This window comes from Zootoca vivipara, chromosome 8 (assembly GCF_963506605.1).
Source record: "Zootoca vivipara chromosome 8, rZooViv1.1, whole genome shotgun sequence".
Taxonomy (NCBI): domain Eukaryota; kingdom Metazoa; phylum Chordata; class Lepidosauria; order Squamata; family Lacertidae; genus Zootoca; species Zootoca vivipara.
Window position 1 is genome coordinate 40,781,375 of NC_083283.1, and position 16,237 is coordinate 40,797,611.

Here is a 16,237-nt window from a genome sequence, read left to right on the forward strand (position 1 = left end):
CTGAGAAAGGGAGCTGGGATTGGCGTGTGAGGTGACCAGAGAGAGAGAGAGAGAGGAGCCAGGACTGGACGGGTCCGGGAGCCATGAGAGAGAAGACGCGCGCAGAGAGACAGAGTGGGAGTGTGTCTGGGCTCGCGCGGCGGAGAGGAGGAGGCGGAGGCGGAGGAGGGGAACTCCCTTTCCCGGGCGGCGAATAGGTGTCGGATGGAGCAGCTGCCGCCTGCCTTCGCCAGCTCGGAGGGTCGTCGTCGCGAGGCGCTGGCAACTGGGCTCCCGAGGAGGAGTGGGGGCTCGGCGGCGCGGCCCAGAGGCGGCGCGGGTTTCAAGGGGTAACGGAAACTGGGGCCAAGACAGGGACAATAATCGAGGCTGCTCCGAGCAGGGAGGGAAGCAGGCGGCGGCGAGGAAACGGGCGGCGCTGGTTCTCCATCAAGCATCCGGACGCCAAACTTCCTCGAACGCCTCGCAGCCGGTGGAGACCACCAGATACCTTCGGCTGGACGAGTCGCTAAATGGGCGAAAAACCGTTTTTACATGCGCAACCCCACCGACGGCCGCCATCCGCTGGCCAACATCCTCCCAGGACTCAGCTCTCCCTCCTTTGGTCCCAAGCCTAATTTTTGTACCTTCAGAAGGGTCGAGGTTGTTATCATCATTATTCTTTTACTCGGTTTAGTGGGATTCCACCCCCACCCCCCAAAATAGCTAAATAAAGCCTGTGAGGAGGATCTGTCAAGATTTCACTCCGTGATGCACCCTGGATTTGTTAGGCAGCAAAGAACTTTCTATCCCACCAACAGCTTCCCATCCAAAGCATGGAGCCCTAAGATGGAATAAAGGAGAACAGAAGAAGAGAGACCCATTTGCCCTTCAGCGTTTTCCTCCATCCTGCGTGGAGAGGCTGCTTGTGGGAGAAGCAGGGTCCTCCCGGACAGACACAGGAAGGCAGCCCAGGGTTGGCTGGCTGGGGTGGAGGGTGGGCTTTTCTCTCTGCCCCCCCTCCCTCCAACCTGCACCATCCAGGCTGAAGCGGATGCCCGGGAGAGAAGAATCCGACTCCATGATCTGTCCTTTCGCTCTCTCTTTCCGTTTTTCTTCGCGCAGCTAGGGTCCATGTCTTCAGGGCCATAAAGGCGCAACCCTCGGGGGTGGGGGGAGAGGCGTTGCTGGAGACGCTGGGATAGTCCTGCCGGCCACAAGATTAAAGGGACGGATCACGTACTGGGGAAGGAAGGAGAAGCAAGACCTGGTCGTCTAGTGGATGTGGGGAGGAGGGGTGGCGGTTGGGATGATCAAGTTGAAAAATGATCAGGACTGCTGAGCCACTCTGGAATTGATCGCCCAGCCCCTCATCCACCCCGATCGCTCCTCCAGCAAAGAAAGGGGGGAGGAGACCCCCCCCAGCAGACGCACACGCACACCCCAACCACCCCCACCCCTCAGCCCTCTCTAGGGTGTGATTGTCGCGGGACCTCCTCCTCCTGGTTGCATCTTCCTCCTCCATGAGCCCGGGGTGAACAGGTGCCCCGGTCCGCTTTGGGGGTGTGTGTCTCGCCGGGGGACGATGGAGAGCGGCGACCGGGACATGTACCGCCAGTTCCAGGACTGGTGCCTCCGGACTTACGGGGACTCTGGCAAAACCAAGACGGTGACCCGCAAGAAATATGAGCGGATTGTCCAGCTGCTGAACGGCTCCGAGAGCAGCTCCACGGATAACGCCAAATTCAAATTCTGGGTCAAATCCAAAGGCTTCCAGCTCGGCCATCCGGACGAGGTCAGCGGGGCTGGCGCTGGTGGTGGCGGCGGAGGCGGAGGAGGGAAGCAAGTGCTTTACGTGCCGGTCAAGACCACGGTGAGTCGAGAAATTGCCTGCCTTGTTTGGGAGTCGCACCGGGGAGGGAGAGTGGCTAGGAGCAGCAGCTGCTGCCGCCACATCGCGGCCACCCGTGGGCTCCGGCTGCTCGCCTCCCTCCGCCCCCTCCTCCTTCCAATCGCCTCCTCCCCCCGCCCCCCCATCTCAAGCCAGCGTTGCCTTTGCCTGGCACCTTCTGCACGGCTCTGGGCTTTGTGCGCCTCCCTTCCCTTTCCCTGCACGGCCAACGCACCAAGCACACCCTGAGCGCGATCGCCCTCCTGCCTTTCCCTTGCCATGATCTCCTTTCTGTAGTTGTTGGGGGCGGCCTCTTCCCTTCGCCTCCCGGGGCTGAGAGGGGGCGTCGTGGGGATGGGGGCTGCTGGTGGGGGCGGCGGCGTGTCCTACGCCTCCGCGCTCCCCATCTCAGACGAGTTCGGAGCGAGAAAGCACCGCGGGTCCTTCTTGGCACAAAGCGGGGCGGCCCTTGGCTTGGGGCTTTCCCCGGGATAGCAGCTTGTGTTTTTTCCCTTCATTGTTAGCCCATATCCCTCTGAGCATCAGGGAGATGTGCTCGGCTCACTGCAGAAAGCGGAGGGCAGGGGGGGGGGTCAACAAAAGAGCTGTAGGCTTTTGCACATGACTAAATGGGGGAATTGGTTGGTCTCTCCCCCCCCCCCCCACCCTCCACGCTTGTTCAAGTCTCACTTGATTCCAGCCCAGAAGTATTGTGAGCCTTCCAGAGGTTGGAGGCTGAAAAGCTAGCTGCAGATCTCACAGCAGAAGTGCTATTATGCTAGGTTGTGGTAGTAGTGGTGGCGGCAGGAGCAACAGAATTTCCTGGTTCAGAAGATGGGAACTGTTGGTTACAAGTAGGTTTGCATTCTCCTCTCCTTCCTTTAGTTTTTCTTGATTTCCAAGCTTTACCTTTTACTCTGGTTTGTGGAAGTGTGTGCAATAGCAAAAACCTTGCCTTTGGCATTTGGAGTTGATGAAATACATTTTTGGTTGTTGGACTAAGAAAAAGTGTCCTGCCTCTCCCTTTTTTTTTTGACACAGTGAAAGATTTTATATGTAGAATGTATTTAAGATGTGGCTGTAGAATGCTAGGATTCCATGTGCTTTATAAAATCACCAGCAGCAAATCAAGATACAGTATTTGTATGCCAGTGGCCATGAATGAAATAAGTATGAAATAATACTAAATAACTGTCTGAAAGTAATGGGAAATAATTTATACTGTGTTTATTATTTTATGGTTTCAGGATTTCAGCTACCTATTGGGATTACTTTGTAAAAGTTTTGTACCTTTGGATACTCCACTGAGCACTCCTGCATAAATCCATTTATTTCAAAAGTGGATTTTCTCCACTATAAGCCTGTATCCAAACTATTTACTATGGTTCAAGTACCTAATTCCATAAAAATAAAGTATAACCAAATTTCAAGAAAAGCTCTACTAATATACTTTTGCATCTATGCTGATTAATTCAATTAATGCTGATTTACTGGAATGGAGTTGTGGGAAGCATCCTTTATGTCTCACAGCATCTTTCTTGGAAAGCTACAGGTAAACTCATGTTTGAAGGAAGATGGAATTTATGGATAACCTTAGAAAAATTAGTTAGAATAAAGCACTATTCTGTGACTTCATGGCTGTATTCCTATGCACAGTTATCTGGGAGTAAGTACCACTGAATTCAACAGAGTTTACTTCTGAGTAGACATATATAGGATTGCATTGTATAAATGACATACAACATCTGCATTTACTAAGTCCACATTTGTGCTGTTTCTAAAGGGTTTTGCATATCCCCACTCTTTTGGCTCCTGCTTCTGTCACAATTTGATGCCCATAATTTTTCTTGATATACTCACCCACTAAACATAGTTTCACCTAATCATTTGTCTGCTTGACTCAGAAAAGCACAGAACAATCCTATACTCAATCCTTTACTCAAGAGTTCAGTGAAACTTTCTCCCAGGTAAGTGTGTGTAGGTTTGCAGCAACAATGTTGGAAATGATCACCTCTACAACAGTGCAATAATGTGGGAACAAAACTATTAAAAGGCCCATCAAATTTCTATATTACATTAAATGGACCAAATCCAATGCAGGTTGGTATATGCCCATGCATGTCTGTGCACTGGACTATGCCCAGTACACACTACTCTGTACTATCAGTGGCACAATAGTTCAGTGTGTGGTTGGTGGTTTGAACCCACCCAGGGACAGCTGTGGAAAAGATTCCTGAATTGTGGGGGGTTGGGCTAGATGATCCTCAGGGTCCCTTCCAACTCCACAATTCTATGATTCAAATCTAACAGCATTCCTTGCATTGGTAAAATATTCAATCTTGAGTGCATGCAAATATTTAGTTTCCTAAATCTGCTCCATAACAGAAATTTCAAACAGCAGGCACAGATGTTACTGAATCATGATCACCTCAAACTTTATATATCCCCATTCACAAGGATGCATCAATCGTTTATGGACAATTTTAGACATTTAGTTTATGGACAATATTAGATTTTTTCTAATGTGCACTCAGTGGCTCGAAGTGGAATGGTTTCATTTCAAATTATGCCAGACTCAATAACATCCATTGGAAGAAGTGAGGTAGTTTGGAGGCAGCCTGAAAAGATGTGGGATAGCATCTTACTCCATTTGAAGCACTGGACATGCTGGATACATATCAATGGTTGACTTTGGAAGTGTTTTCACTTTCACTTTGCTATTAACATTTATGTGAAGTCATTCAAGTTTACTCACTGGCACCATGGACAGAAGCTTCACTCTGTTTCGTAGCATCTCATTCATCACAATATATCCAGTGGCCATAGAAGAGTTTAATCACATACTATCACTCCTTGTTAACTCTTCTGTCTGATTGCTGCATACACTTGACAATGTTGTCACATATATATCTGCTGCTACAGTGCACAGAGACAGTAACTTCCATACTATATAATCAAAAAACTTTTCCCACTACCAGAAAAGTCATTGTAGTGTACAGTATTTCCTTTTAAAAATCAAACACTATTGATAATTCTGGTCAGTACAGAATTAACAGATGTACAAAATAACATTTTTAACATCAAAGCAATTGGCTTGATGAAAAATTAATATGCAAACCACCTTCATTGTCCAGAATTATTCTCTCCTTGAAGCTTTAAGGTTTGTTGCTCAGCTTTGCTGTCAGGCAGAGAGATTTGCTCCTGAAGGTTCTGTAATCCACTGCTGCTGGTAATTAGACATCATTACTGCTGCATTAAAGGGAAAGAGAGAAGGGGAGAGGACAGGCTGGGGCTAATTAACTACTTGATTTTAATGAAAGAAAGAGAGACTGATAGCAGGTGGGAGTTTGCACCGGAACAGACCAGACAAGCAACACAGACTTCATTGAAGCAAGAATAACTTGCAGGCTTACAGTAGCAGTGCCCTTATCTGTTTATTAAATGGCATGGACAGCAAATGAAATACAAAGGCCTGAACATATATTATATCTAGTTTGCTGTTGCATGTTGGTGAACACCTCAGGCTCCCAGGGCCTCATTCAATTTAAACAGCATGCAGAGAAAGGGAATATTTAGCTTGTTGAATGCTGATTTAATTTATTTCAGTATCTCAGTCTTCTGGAGAGCAAAAGGAGCAAATCAGTCTCCCTGTTTTCACAGCCCTCTGTGGTGTAGGAGATGCACTCTTGGTCACCAGGCAACAACATCCTGCAATACGGCCATTTTAGGTCTACAGTGGGACAACACACAGTGGAGTATTTATATGTGCAGCTCAATGAATAATATACTGTACCACAGCTAACTCTTCCCACTGTTGTTCTTTTGTCATCTGCTCTCTTTCATTAAGCCCAAACTGCAGTTTATGAGAGCAGCGAAACGATGCCTAATCAAGAGGCTTTATTGAAAGCATAAGACAGAGAAATATGCCAAATGGCTGACAATAATTAGTTTAAAGTTTTAATACTTGATACTCACAGTCACTTAGCAACACATAACACTATCCTTAGTGTGGCTGGTGACTGAAATTCTACAGATAATTTTATGAACAGCTTCTATGAGATTTCTGACTAAATTAGTATATATGTTTGAAAATAAAAGTGGAAAGCATGAAAAACATCAGTAATGTTATATGGTAATGGTACAAATTATAGTATCCAGCTTGAAATCAAATGTTCTCATGTGTACAGAATGACGTGCCAAGGATGTGAATTCAGGTCTATGGTCTAGAGCAGGCATAGCCAAACTTGGCCCGCCAGCTGTTTTGGGACTACATCTCCCATCATCCCTAGCTAACAGGACCAGTGGTCAGGGATGATGGGAATTGTAGTCCCAAAACAGCTGGAGGGCCAAGTTTGGCCATTCCTCCTAGAGTTCAAACATTTGTGAATTAGTTAGGGGTAGGGCCACAAATCAGCAGTTAAGGATAAGCACTGAGGGCCAGGTGAAATACTACGGTATATGAAAGCAGACTGTGCTCTTGATCCCTATTTGACAGAAATATGTGTATCCTGCTATCTTTTGTGTAAGTAACTATGTGGATGTTATGCCACTAGTTCAGAAGTGTGTCCTGATGAAGGTCTAATTAATCGATTCCACAGACCAATATTTTGGTTACCCTAGCATAAAAGTTGTTGGGGTTTAAATTACACTTTAAAGGGAAATTAAGTTGCATATGATTCAGTGGTCCATTCCTGACTTGCTGCATCAGTTTGTAACTGCTTAAGATGTGGGGTGTCAAAAATTATGCCAGTACAACTACACAAGAGTTGTGGTGATATTATGATGCTATTGCAGACACACCATCTGGACAAATGCCTAGAACTGGACTGCTAGTCATGCTCCTTTAAAAAATGTATCTTTATTATAAACTCTCCCCTTTAACTTGCAGTGATAACTGTAAAGAGCATAGAAGTTTGTGAAATACTTATTAAGAAAACTATTAACATACAGGACTTTAACATGCCACAAGTGTCAGCACAATACAATTGTGGAAATGTTATTGAAGGTTTGTAAATATGCATCTTGGGGTTCCTATTATTTTTCAACAATAGATCAGTAGTAGAATAGAGGCAGAGTTCCAGGTCAATTTCTGGCATATCCTTGTCAGGGATGGGAAAGACTCCAGTCCAGTCTGAAGCTCTAGAAAGCTGCTATCAGTGTACAGTACAAGGCAACTTCCTAATAATTACCACTCTCTGTTTCTGAGTTCTTAGTCTGTAATATGCTTTAGAATAATCAATCCTCATGACAAGAGTAAAATGTGTCTATGTGCCACTTGTAAACTAAAAAAGTTAAAGCATTAGGATATAGCTACTCTGTTTTCTGCACACCCTCTATATAAAAGTTATACTTTTATCTTAAAATTCTATGGAATAAGAATTTCACTTTGGCTATGCTTTACACCTCATCTTTATGTCAAACTTGTTCAGTTATGTAAAACTCTTCTAAACATTGACATGGCTTATTAACTGGTATTTTTTAATGTAGATTTTCACAAATAAAAAAATCCGTTATTACATGGCTAAATTATAGCCACAAAACTATCTCAGGCAGTACTTTAAAAAAATATGGTAACTGCAATATTTCAGGATGTAGCTTTCCAAAGAATGTTAGAAAACAAGGATAGACTTTTGTAAATACATGATATGCGGTACAAAATTCCTCTTCGAAGGTTAGAAATTAGCAGTGAAAGTGAACATGAGTAGGAATGGTCAGAGTACAAACCAATACAGTATGAGGATGTGGAAATACAGTCAATATTTGCCACTGAACTTAGAGCTTATGGGAGTTCTGGACAGAAAACACAATACATTTACCTCATGAAGAATGTGTATGTTGCATTTAGGAATTGCTGTAAATGACTGGCATGCAGAACAGAAGTGTGCATGCGTATATATTTTTTGTTTTTATCTACATGCATTTTTACATGTGTTTTTATTTACATGTGTATTCATTTACACACACACACATACCTCACACACATTGGGGATGGCATTTATTCAGCTAAGTTTTACTCAAAGCAGGCCCATTGAAATTAATGAACATGACTAAATTAGCCCTATTAATTTAAATGGGAGTACTCTGAGCAAAACTTAGTTGAGTACCACCGGTCCTAGGATGTCACTGAATACTAGCTGCACTTGAATCCAGGCTTCCCATAAGTATCTAGTTGGCCACTGTGAGAATAGGATGGACTAGATGGGCCTTTAGCCTGATCCAGCAGCCAGACTCTTCTTATGTTCTTAATAAGAAGCACTTTACTAGTGTATATGTTTCAATGTGCAAATCACCATCAAAGCATAACTTCTGGACTTCTGTATAACAGTGTGACTGTACTTGAGACCCTCAGTGGCTCTGGGTCTCCAGTGTAGTGACCAGCAAAGGGAGGGGGAGTAATAGAGGCAGGGCTGTGGTTATACTGCTGGTGGGTTCTCTCAGCTAATCTGCTCTCAGTGCCCATTTGGAATTTCCCATCAATCACAAACCCTCCAGTGATTCCAGTAATCCCAGACTTTGAGAATCAAGTTGCTCCTGTCTTTGGTTAGAAGTGTGATGAAATGTTGGGAACTGAGGGGTAGAAAGGTAGAGTTATACTCACTGGTGGAGGAACGGTAGTGCGGAGGGAGCGGACCGCCCCCAGCACCACTATTCCGGTAGGGTGCCATCGGGGCAGGCCCCCTGGACATGCACTGTGCACCTGCACGTGCGCTGGGCACCACGCCCCCACAGGCAGCACATCACGCCCCTAGAATGTGCACCATGCCCTCGTGGGTGGCATGCCATGCCCCTGACTGCTCTCCGCTCCCGGTAGTGGAGCATGCAGCTTCGCCACTGGCTATACTTCCATTGCAGGAAGCAGAGCTGATCCTTGTGGCTCAGCTCATCCCTTCTGCCTCCATTCACATGAGAGAATTGCTGTTGCCATGGGGGGAGGCAAGGAAGATGATGAGATATCTGAATGCACACCCTTGTGAAACCCTCTTCAGATGTCCTTACATGATTACAGTCATGTAAGGGGGGGGACAGGGTCACACTCACTTGCCTTGCCCCCTCAGCACATCCTCAATGGCCTGACCCTGCTACTGTCCATGTGTTGGGTCGAGTCAGCTTATATACATGGAGATTCCCTGACTTATTTAGAACCTTGATTGCATGGGCTTCTAAATCACATGGGGAGGCTACACATCAAGCTCCCTACTTCAGACTTTCAGCTTTAGTGTGTGGACAAGCAATGCAGCCAGGCCACTGATGCTGCAGGGATAAGGCTAGCGGGCATGCCACCAACGTTATGGCCCATGCAATTGTAATCACATTGGAAGAGAGCTTCCTTTCACTTTGGCTCATCTGTGTGTAAGGACGCGCTCCACACCCAAAGCACCATAAACCACCAGTTCCTGTTCTCTCCCCTGTAGACAGAGACAGTCCTTACTATTCCACGATTCCCTTTCACTTTCTCACTGAAAAATGAGGCAGTGGCATTCCTAGGATCATTCACCAAGGGGCACAGGCCTAAGCAGAAAATATGGCTTGAGGGAGTGAGCAACAAGTTGGTGATCAGTGAAAAAGTTAAGCAGAAGGAAAACAGCCTAGAGACTGGGGTCCTGTACTGCTGATGACATCATCACCAGAACAAACAAGTGAAATTTTTCATCTCTGTGCTTTGGTTTACCTTTTTCCCCTTCTCCTTGTATTCATTTTCCCAAAGGGACCCCTGATCATTAGGTCCAGTTGTGACCGACTCTAGGGTTGCGGCGCTCATCTCGTGTTATTGGTACAGCTTCCAGGTCATGTGGCCAGCATGACTAAGCCACTTCTGGCGAACCAGAGCAGCACACGGAAACACCATTTACCTTCCTGCCAGAGTGGTACCTATTTATCTACTTGCACTTTGAGGTGCTTTCGAACTGCTAGGTTGGTAGGAGCTGGGACCGAGCAACGGGAGCTCACCCCGTCGCGGGGATTAGAACCGCCGACCTTCTGATTGGCAAACCCTAGGCTCAGTGGTTTAACCCACAGTGCCACCTGTGTCCCTTTCCCATACCTAGTTACTTGTAAAACTTGTTAAAATAAGCAGATATGTGCAAGAACACACACATCTACAGTGGTTACTCTTCCAAATGAAATGAACTTTATCAAAACCAGTATTCCTATTGCTCAAAGAAGTGAGTGTGCAGTTTTATCTGTTCTACATAAACTGAACTAGTGTTCTGTCTGTGCAAAAAGTTGTGCTTTTGTGTCTATATTATGGTCCCAAATTAATCAATTGTGCAAACTGAGTTCTTATGGGTCCTGTTCCCTGTGATCATCTGTTAATTCTGTTCATTGTGTTACTGACCCAAATGTTTATTCTCTCTCCACCCATGCTTTTCTACATACTGCCACCAAAGAAAGCCAATATTTAATGTATTCTACAGAACATCCACAAAGTATTATCCACAAATCACTTGTTCTAGATCGCCATCAAAGAGTGTTTACAGATGTTTAGTGATACTGTAGGCCAGGAATGACAACCATAACTTATGGCCCCCAGGCCATATCCAGCCCCCAAAGCCTTTTGTCACTCCCTGCTTCATAATTTGGTGGTGAAGCAAATTGATAGGTCACCACCACCACCACCACCTGATTCTCTGCTGCTTCCTCATTGTGGAGCACCTCTGCAGCATTCAGCAAGCACTTTCTGAAGGGCTTGAGAGAGATTGGGATATATCTCTCTCCCCCTGCTCACCAGATTCGTCCGTTGTATGTAAAGTGCGTCTCTCTGTATGTACATGTGTTTTCCATAGTGTGTATGCAATATACATGTGATTATCCTGCTGGGATAGCTCAGTTGGTAGAGCATGAGACTCTTAATCTCAGGGTCATGGGTTTGAGCCCCATGTTGGGCAAGAGATTCCTGCATTGCAGGGGGTTGGACTAGATGAACTTCGTGGTCCCTTCCAACTCTACAATTCTATGATTCTATTATTCTATGCCTGCTTGATCTGCTGTTTATGTGATGTGCATGCAAAATGTGTGTGGGGTATGTATGGCATGCCAACTGTGAGGTGGCCACACTCAAATTTTGACCATCATCAAGTTAGAAGGTAGCAATGTAGCCACTTCTCCTGTAGGTGGAAGTGAGGTAGGAAATCAAGGTGCATGGGTACCTAGAAAACTGATGTTAGTACAAGAACGTTGTAATACTTACTTGGTTTTTGCAGGACTCTTTCTTAAAACTTGAGGCTGAGTTTCTAAAATATTATGCTAGTTCCTGGGATTTTGAATGAGTTTTGTAGCTCTCTTTTTAGGGCTGATTCCACACTACAGCCCTTGAGCACTGTTGAAGGGCTCCCTTTCTACAATTGGTGTTTGCTGGGCTCACTTGGAGCAGCAACACTACCAGGGAAAGGATTCCATCTGCCTCCGCCTACTTCACCTACTTGCTGCAGAGTGCCAATTTCCCTCCCCACTGTTAGGAATGTAGGAAGCTGCCTTATACCAAGGTAGACCAAAAGAACATCTAGCCAGTATTGTCCATGCTGACTGGCATTGGCTTTACAGGGTTTGAAAACAAAGTCAAGGTGGCTCATGAATAAAATCCATACTTGCCACAAGGCCATTTTGCACAGGGACTGGCTGCACTACAGCAGGAGTACCATCTTGGCCCCGTGATGGTGGGTGCCCGGGGTGTGGGAGCTATGCAGCGTACATGGCCCTGGCACCAAAAATGTTGTGTGCCTGGTCCCTTCATGGGGAATTTTGTGGGTGCACCCAGGGTCCCAGGGAGTTGGCACTTGTGTTCCCAGCCAGGAACTCCATAGCACAGCAGATCTCAACTAGGGTTGGTGTCACTATTGATCAGCTGATCAGTGCTGACAGCAAGGCCTGCTGCTTGCCAAGAAACAATTGGAACACACTTCAAGGTTCCCAATTTTTCTGTGGAAGCCATGTGTCTACCTGCCTCACACATAATATCACAAATGTCAGACATGGGGGGAGATGGCTGTGGTTTGGGAGAAATGGCCTCATAGTCAAACTGGGACCTGTTATCAGGTCTAATTTGGCCCAGAGGCTGTCTGGTATAAATGTCTATGGTGAGAGGAATCTGCAACCTAGATGCATGCCACATCACAGAAAGGGCTACTTGGTGCAGACCTATTCCTTGTTCACATGCTGTTCAACACTGGAGTGATGAATGCCAGAATATGGCTAAAGTATTCAAGTTTTCAATGGGCTCCCACTCTGTGTGCTAATGCAGTGCTGTGAAGGTTGGCGCTACATATATCTTTAGGTGCCAGGCAAAAACTTTCTTCTATAACCAGACCTTTAACCAGCCTTTAACTACCTGTGGTCTTTTAGAAGTGAGTGTATGTATTTCTTTTTCCTCTTGGTTTTGTATGTATTTCTTTTTCCTCTTGGTTTTAATGTATCTATGTGGGGTTTATTGTCTGGCTGTAAGTTGCTTTGGGTTACCTGACCGACTAAATAAATAAATAAGTAAGATTAAAAGCAAGTTATCAAGGCTGGCCCAAGATATTATGCTACCTGAGGCAAAGGACAAAATGGCACACACATGCATCCATGCCACATATAGCAGTAAATCCTACTTCAGTATAAGTAATGGAGCACTGCACTGCCCCTGAGGGAGATCAGCAGGGTAATTATAAAGGTGGAGGGCAAGAGGCATGACACACACAGCTCTCTTCTCCCAACAGGAGGGTATGGACAGGGAGCTCAGGAGGAAGAGCTGAGGGGCACCACTGCCTCCCAGCACACACCACCTGAGGCAGTTCCTTCACTCTGCCCAATAAGAGGACAAGCCCTGTAAGCTAGTGGAGACAGATATAAATGTTGAAGTTTCAGAAAGAGCTCCTTCATTCAATAAAGTCCTCCTTCATTCTCAATACACCCATGCAGTAGCACAGCAATTAAGAGAATGAGTTGAGAAAGGCATGCCCTTGATTCACTTTAACTCAATTGAATTTGACTGGTTGGAAAATGGTAGTCCTTCATCCTCACGCCCAGATTATGAGACCTACTGTACAGGAGCATTGCAGTGATTACTGGGAATGTACTGATTTTTTTTATTTATAAAATCCATATAAACACAAATGGGCCTCCTGACATCTATCTATCACTGCATTTAATTGTTATTATTGTGGATTTAGGTGCTTAATGTTTGGAAGTTACAGTAGTAATAAAATGTGTCTGCCATTACAGAATAAGAATATTTATTTGGGACATCTAACCAAAATTTTGCGTAATTTGCTTTGCATTTAGAGAGGCATATTAATTCTAAAACATAGAACATGACTGTAAATCAGGAATACATGACCAAAGAAGAGCCTGGGGTAATAGCTCAAAGACACCGAACCCTGTACAGCTATTGACTGCTAAGAGTTCTAGCATACTGAAACAAGATCTTCCTAGAAATTGTTGTTGTTTAGTCGTTTAGTTGTGTCCGACTCTTCGTGACCCCATGGACCAGAGCACGCCAGGGACTCCTGTCTTCCACTGCCTCCCGCAGCTTGGTCAAACTCATGTTTGTAGCTTTGAGAACACTGTCCAACCATCTTGTCCCTTCTCCTTGTGCCCTCAATCTTTCCCAACATCAGGGTCTTTTCCAGGGAGTCTTCTCTTCTCATGAGGTGGCCAAAGTATTGGAGCCTCAGCTTCAGGATTTGTCCTTCCAGTGGGCTGATTTCCTTCAGAATGGATAGGTTTAATCTTCTTGCAGTCCATGGGACTCTCAAGAGTCTCCTCCAGCACCATAATTCAAAAGCAACAATTCTTTGGTATCAATAATTCAAAAGCATCAATTCTTCAGAAATTAGTTCAGCTATTTAAATGCTATATAAAATGTTTGTGAACATTACAACTTCTCACTAAGTTTAGAAGCAGATGAAACTGTTGGTGGAAAGGGGTGCAGAGAAGGGCTAGAGAGAGACCCAACACAATGATACTCAAATGAATGTGTGGATGCTATAGATTAGACAGTGTGGGACATGAATGGAGTGTGTGAATAGTGTGAAATGGTTTGTGAGTGAGAGAATGAATAGTGAATGGACCCAATAGATGTTACAAACAAAAGCCTTATCTGCAAATGTCTATAGGTTCAAATCTCTTCTGTCTTTAGCTTCAGACAATGTAGTCCAGGGTCCCCAAACTACGGCCCCTGGGCCGGATGCGGCCCAATCGGCCTTCCAATCCGGCCCACGACGACCCCCGCCGCCCGCTGCCGCCCGCTGCCATGGCGCGCGGCGCAGCAACGATCTAAAAAATCGGCAAAAACTCGCCGAAAATCCTTTGTGCGCATGCGTATGGGCCTCTCCCGACCCGGAAGAGGTCATTTCTGGTGCACTTCCGGGTCGGGGGAGGCCCATACGCATGCACACAAGCGATTTTCGACGATTTTTCCCCCGCCCGTGTGCGTGTGCGCATGCGCACGGGCGCGCACTCCCCTCCCTCCGGCCCGCCGCACGGTAAGTCTGGGGACCCCTGTTGTAGTCCAAACCATGCCAACTCAGAAGTCAGTCCTAATGATTTCAATGAGCCTACTCTAAGACAAGGGGTGTTGCATATTTTATCAGACATGTGCACACACAGTAATAATAGTTGTTCCTTAAAACTAAGCAAATGCCAGGATACAAAACAACAGGCAGTAAGACCAGTCTTTCAATACAGTAGTGCTAGCTGAATGCTAATTGCTAAATCGTTGCCTGGGGGGACATATTAAGTTGCAGCTAATGAGATGTAATCTAAACTTTCTATGAGAGATTTTTTTTCTAAATCTAGAATACAGTAAAATAAAAACACTACTTATCATATGATCCCATAAGGTCCAGTCCGCCCACAGCAATCTGTAGCAGTATTTCATCTTTCTCTTAGCAAAACTTTAGATGACTTAAGAAAACTGTAACAGAGTAATCAAATTACTTTATTTCTGGGTTATTATTGAAGGCTGGGTACAGAGAACAGGGGATAAGAAGGGAGGGAGCTGAAAGTGGTAGGACAGAGCCATTGATAGTTCATAGTATGTAGACAATTTATTTTATTCTGATCAAGCTGGGTATTCATGTTTTTTATAGCGCTTCAAAAACCTGCAAAACCTCTTTGACAACTGACGATAGCAAAGCAAGAGATATGTTGTGTATACCAGAGGCGGATTTAGGGTTCTGCCACACTGGGTGCTGAGCCTAGTGGGTGCCACAGGGCATCACAATTATGACATGGTGAATTGAGCCAAACAGAAGGTGAGAGGCAAGAGGGCACCAAAATTTGACCTCACGCAGGGTGCCACTGAAATTTGAAAAACCAAATACTGAATAAAGAAATAACTATTCTGGTCAAATCATAGACATGCTGATCCCAAAGCGGAATCTTGAATGAAGCAAAATATTTAATCCCAAACATAACCCACCAGTGTAGGCATTTACATACAGTAGATGAAAATAATATGGAACACAGGGATTGAGGCAAGATCAAATGCTTGCTCATTTGATCAAACTTAGGGGTCAGGAAAAACTTGCATAGTGCTCAGGACCATAATACAGTACCTCAAGAACTGTCTCCGGCCATATAAACCAACCTGGACTCAGTGATCATCATATGAGGCCCTTCCTCCTCCATGACAGGTCTGGAGGGTAGCCAAACAAGAACGGGCCTTTTCTGCAGTGGATTCCTGTTTGTGAAACCCTCTCCTTGTCTGGCACCTTCATAATACATCTTTAGGCACCAAGCAGAAATGTTTCTCTTCAACCAGGCCTTTGGCTGACTAATATTCTACAGCCTTATAAATGTGTTTGTGGGAGGTGGGGGTTATTGCTTTGTTTTAACTACAGTGTTTATTTTGTGCTTCTATCCTGGTTTTCCCCCCTTCTGAACTGCCCTGAGTTCGTCAGATGAAGGGCGGAGTATAAAATTAATTAATTGTTTGGGCTAGTCTGGATGGAATGGTAATCTAGGGTTCAGGAACCTGCAGCCCTTCAAACATTGTTGGACTCCAACTCCCATGAGCCTCAGTCAGCATGGGCAATAAGGATGATTGGAGTTGGAGTCCAATAACATCTGGAGGGCCACAGGTATCCTGGCCCCTATATTAATCAGAGTTAATATGCATAGACCTGATCCCCTCTCCTCCTCTGGTGGGGCTGTGAGAAGGAAATCAGAAGCAGCTACTTCCATTTTGAACCAACCAGTTTGTCATTTTGTCTGAACCAGGAAGTGTGGGTAGTTTTCATCATCAGCCACTGTTTGATGTATGTTTGTTTCGACAAGCCCTAATTATAACTAACCATAGTTTGTCTGAATCTGGATGAAGTAACAAACTGCAGTTAGTTGAAAACCATATTGGATGTGGCATCAAGATGGCAGCTCCCTGCACTGCAG

General features: G+C 45.3%; 1 protein-coding gene across 2 annotated transcripts in view; it reads left to right on the forward strand.

Moving 5' to 3' along the window:
- The first annotated feature begins 207 nt into the window (after nt 1-207).
- NOL4 (nucleolar protein 4) overlaps nt 208-16,237 on the forward strand; it is a 128,133-nt gene continuing 112,103 nt past the window's right edge. For both annotated transcript variants that reach the window (XM_060277847.1, XM_060277846.1), the window contains exon 1: nt 208-1,852. In XM_060277847.1, the coding sequence (XP_060133830.1) occupies nt 1,565-1,852 (288 nt within the window). In that variant the 5' untranslated portion in view covers nt 208-1,564. The remainder of the gene's footprint in view (nt 1,853-16,237) is intronic.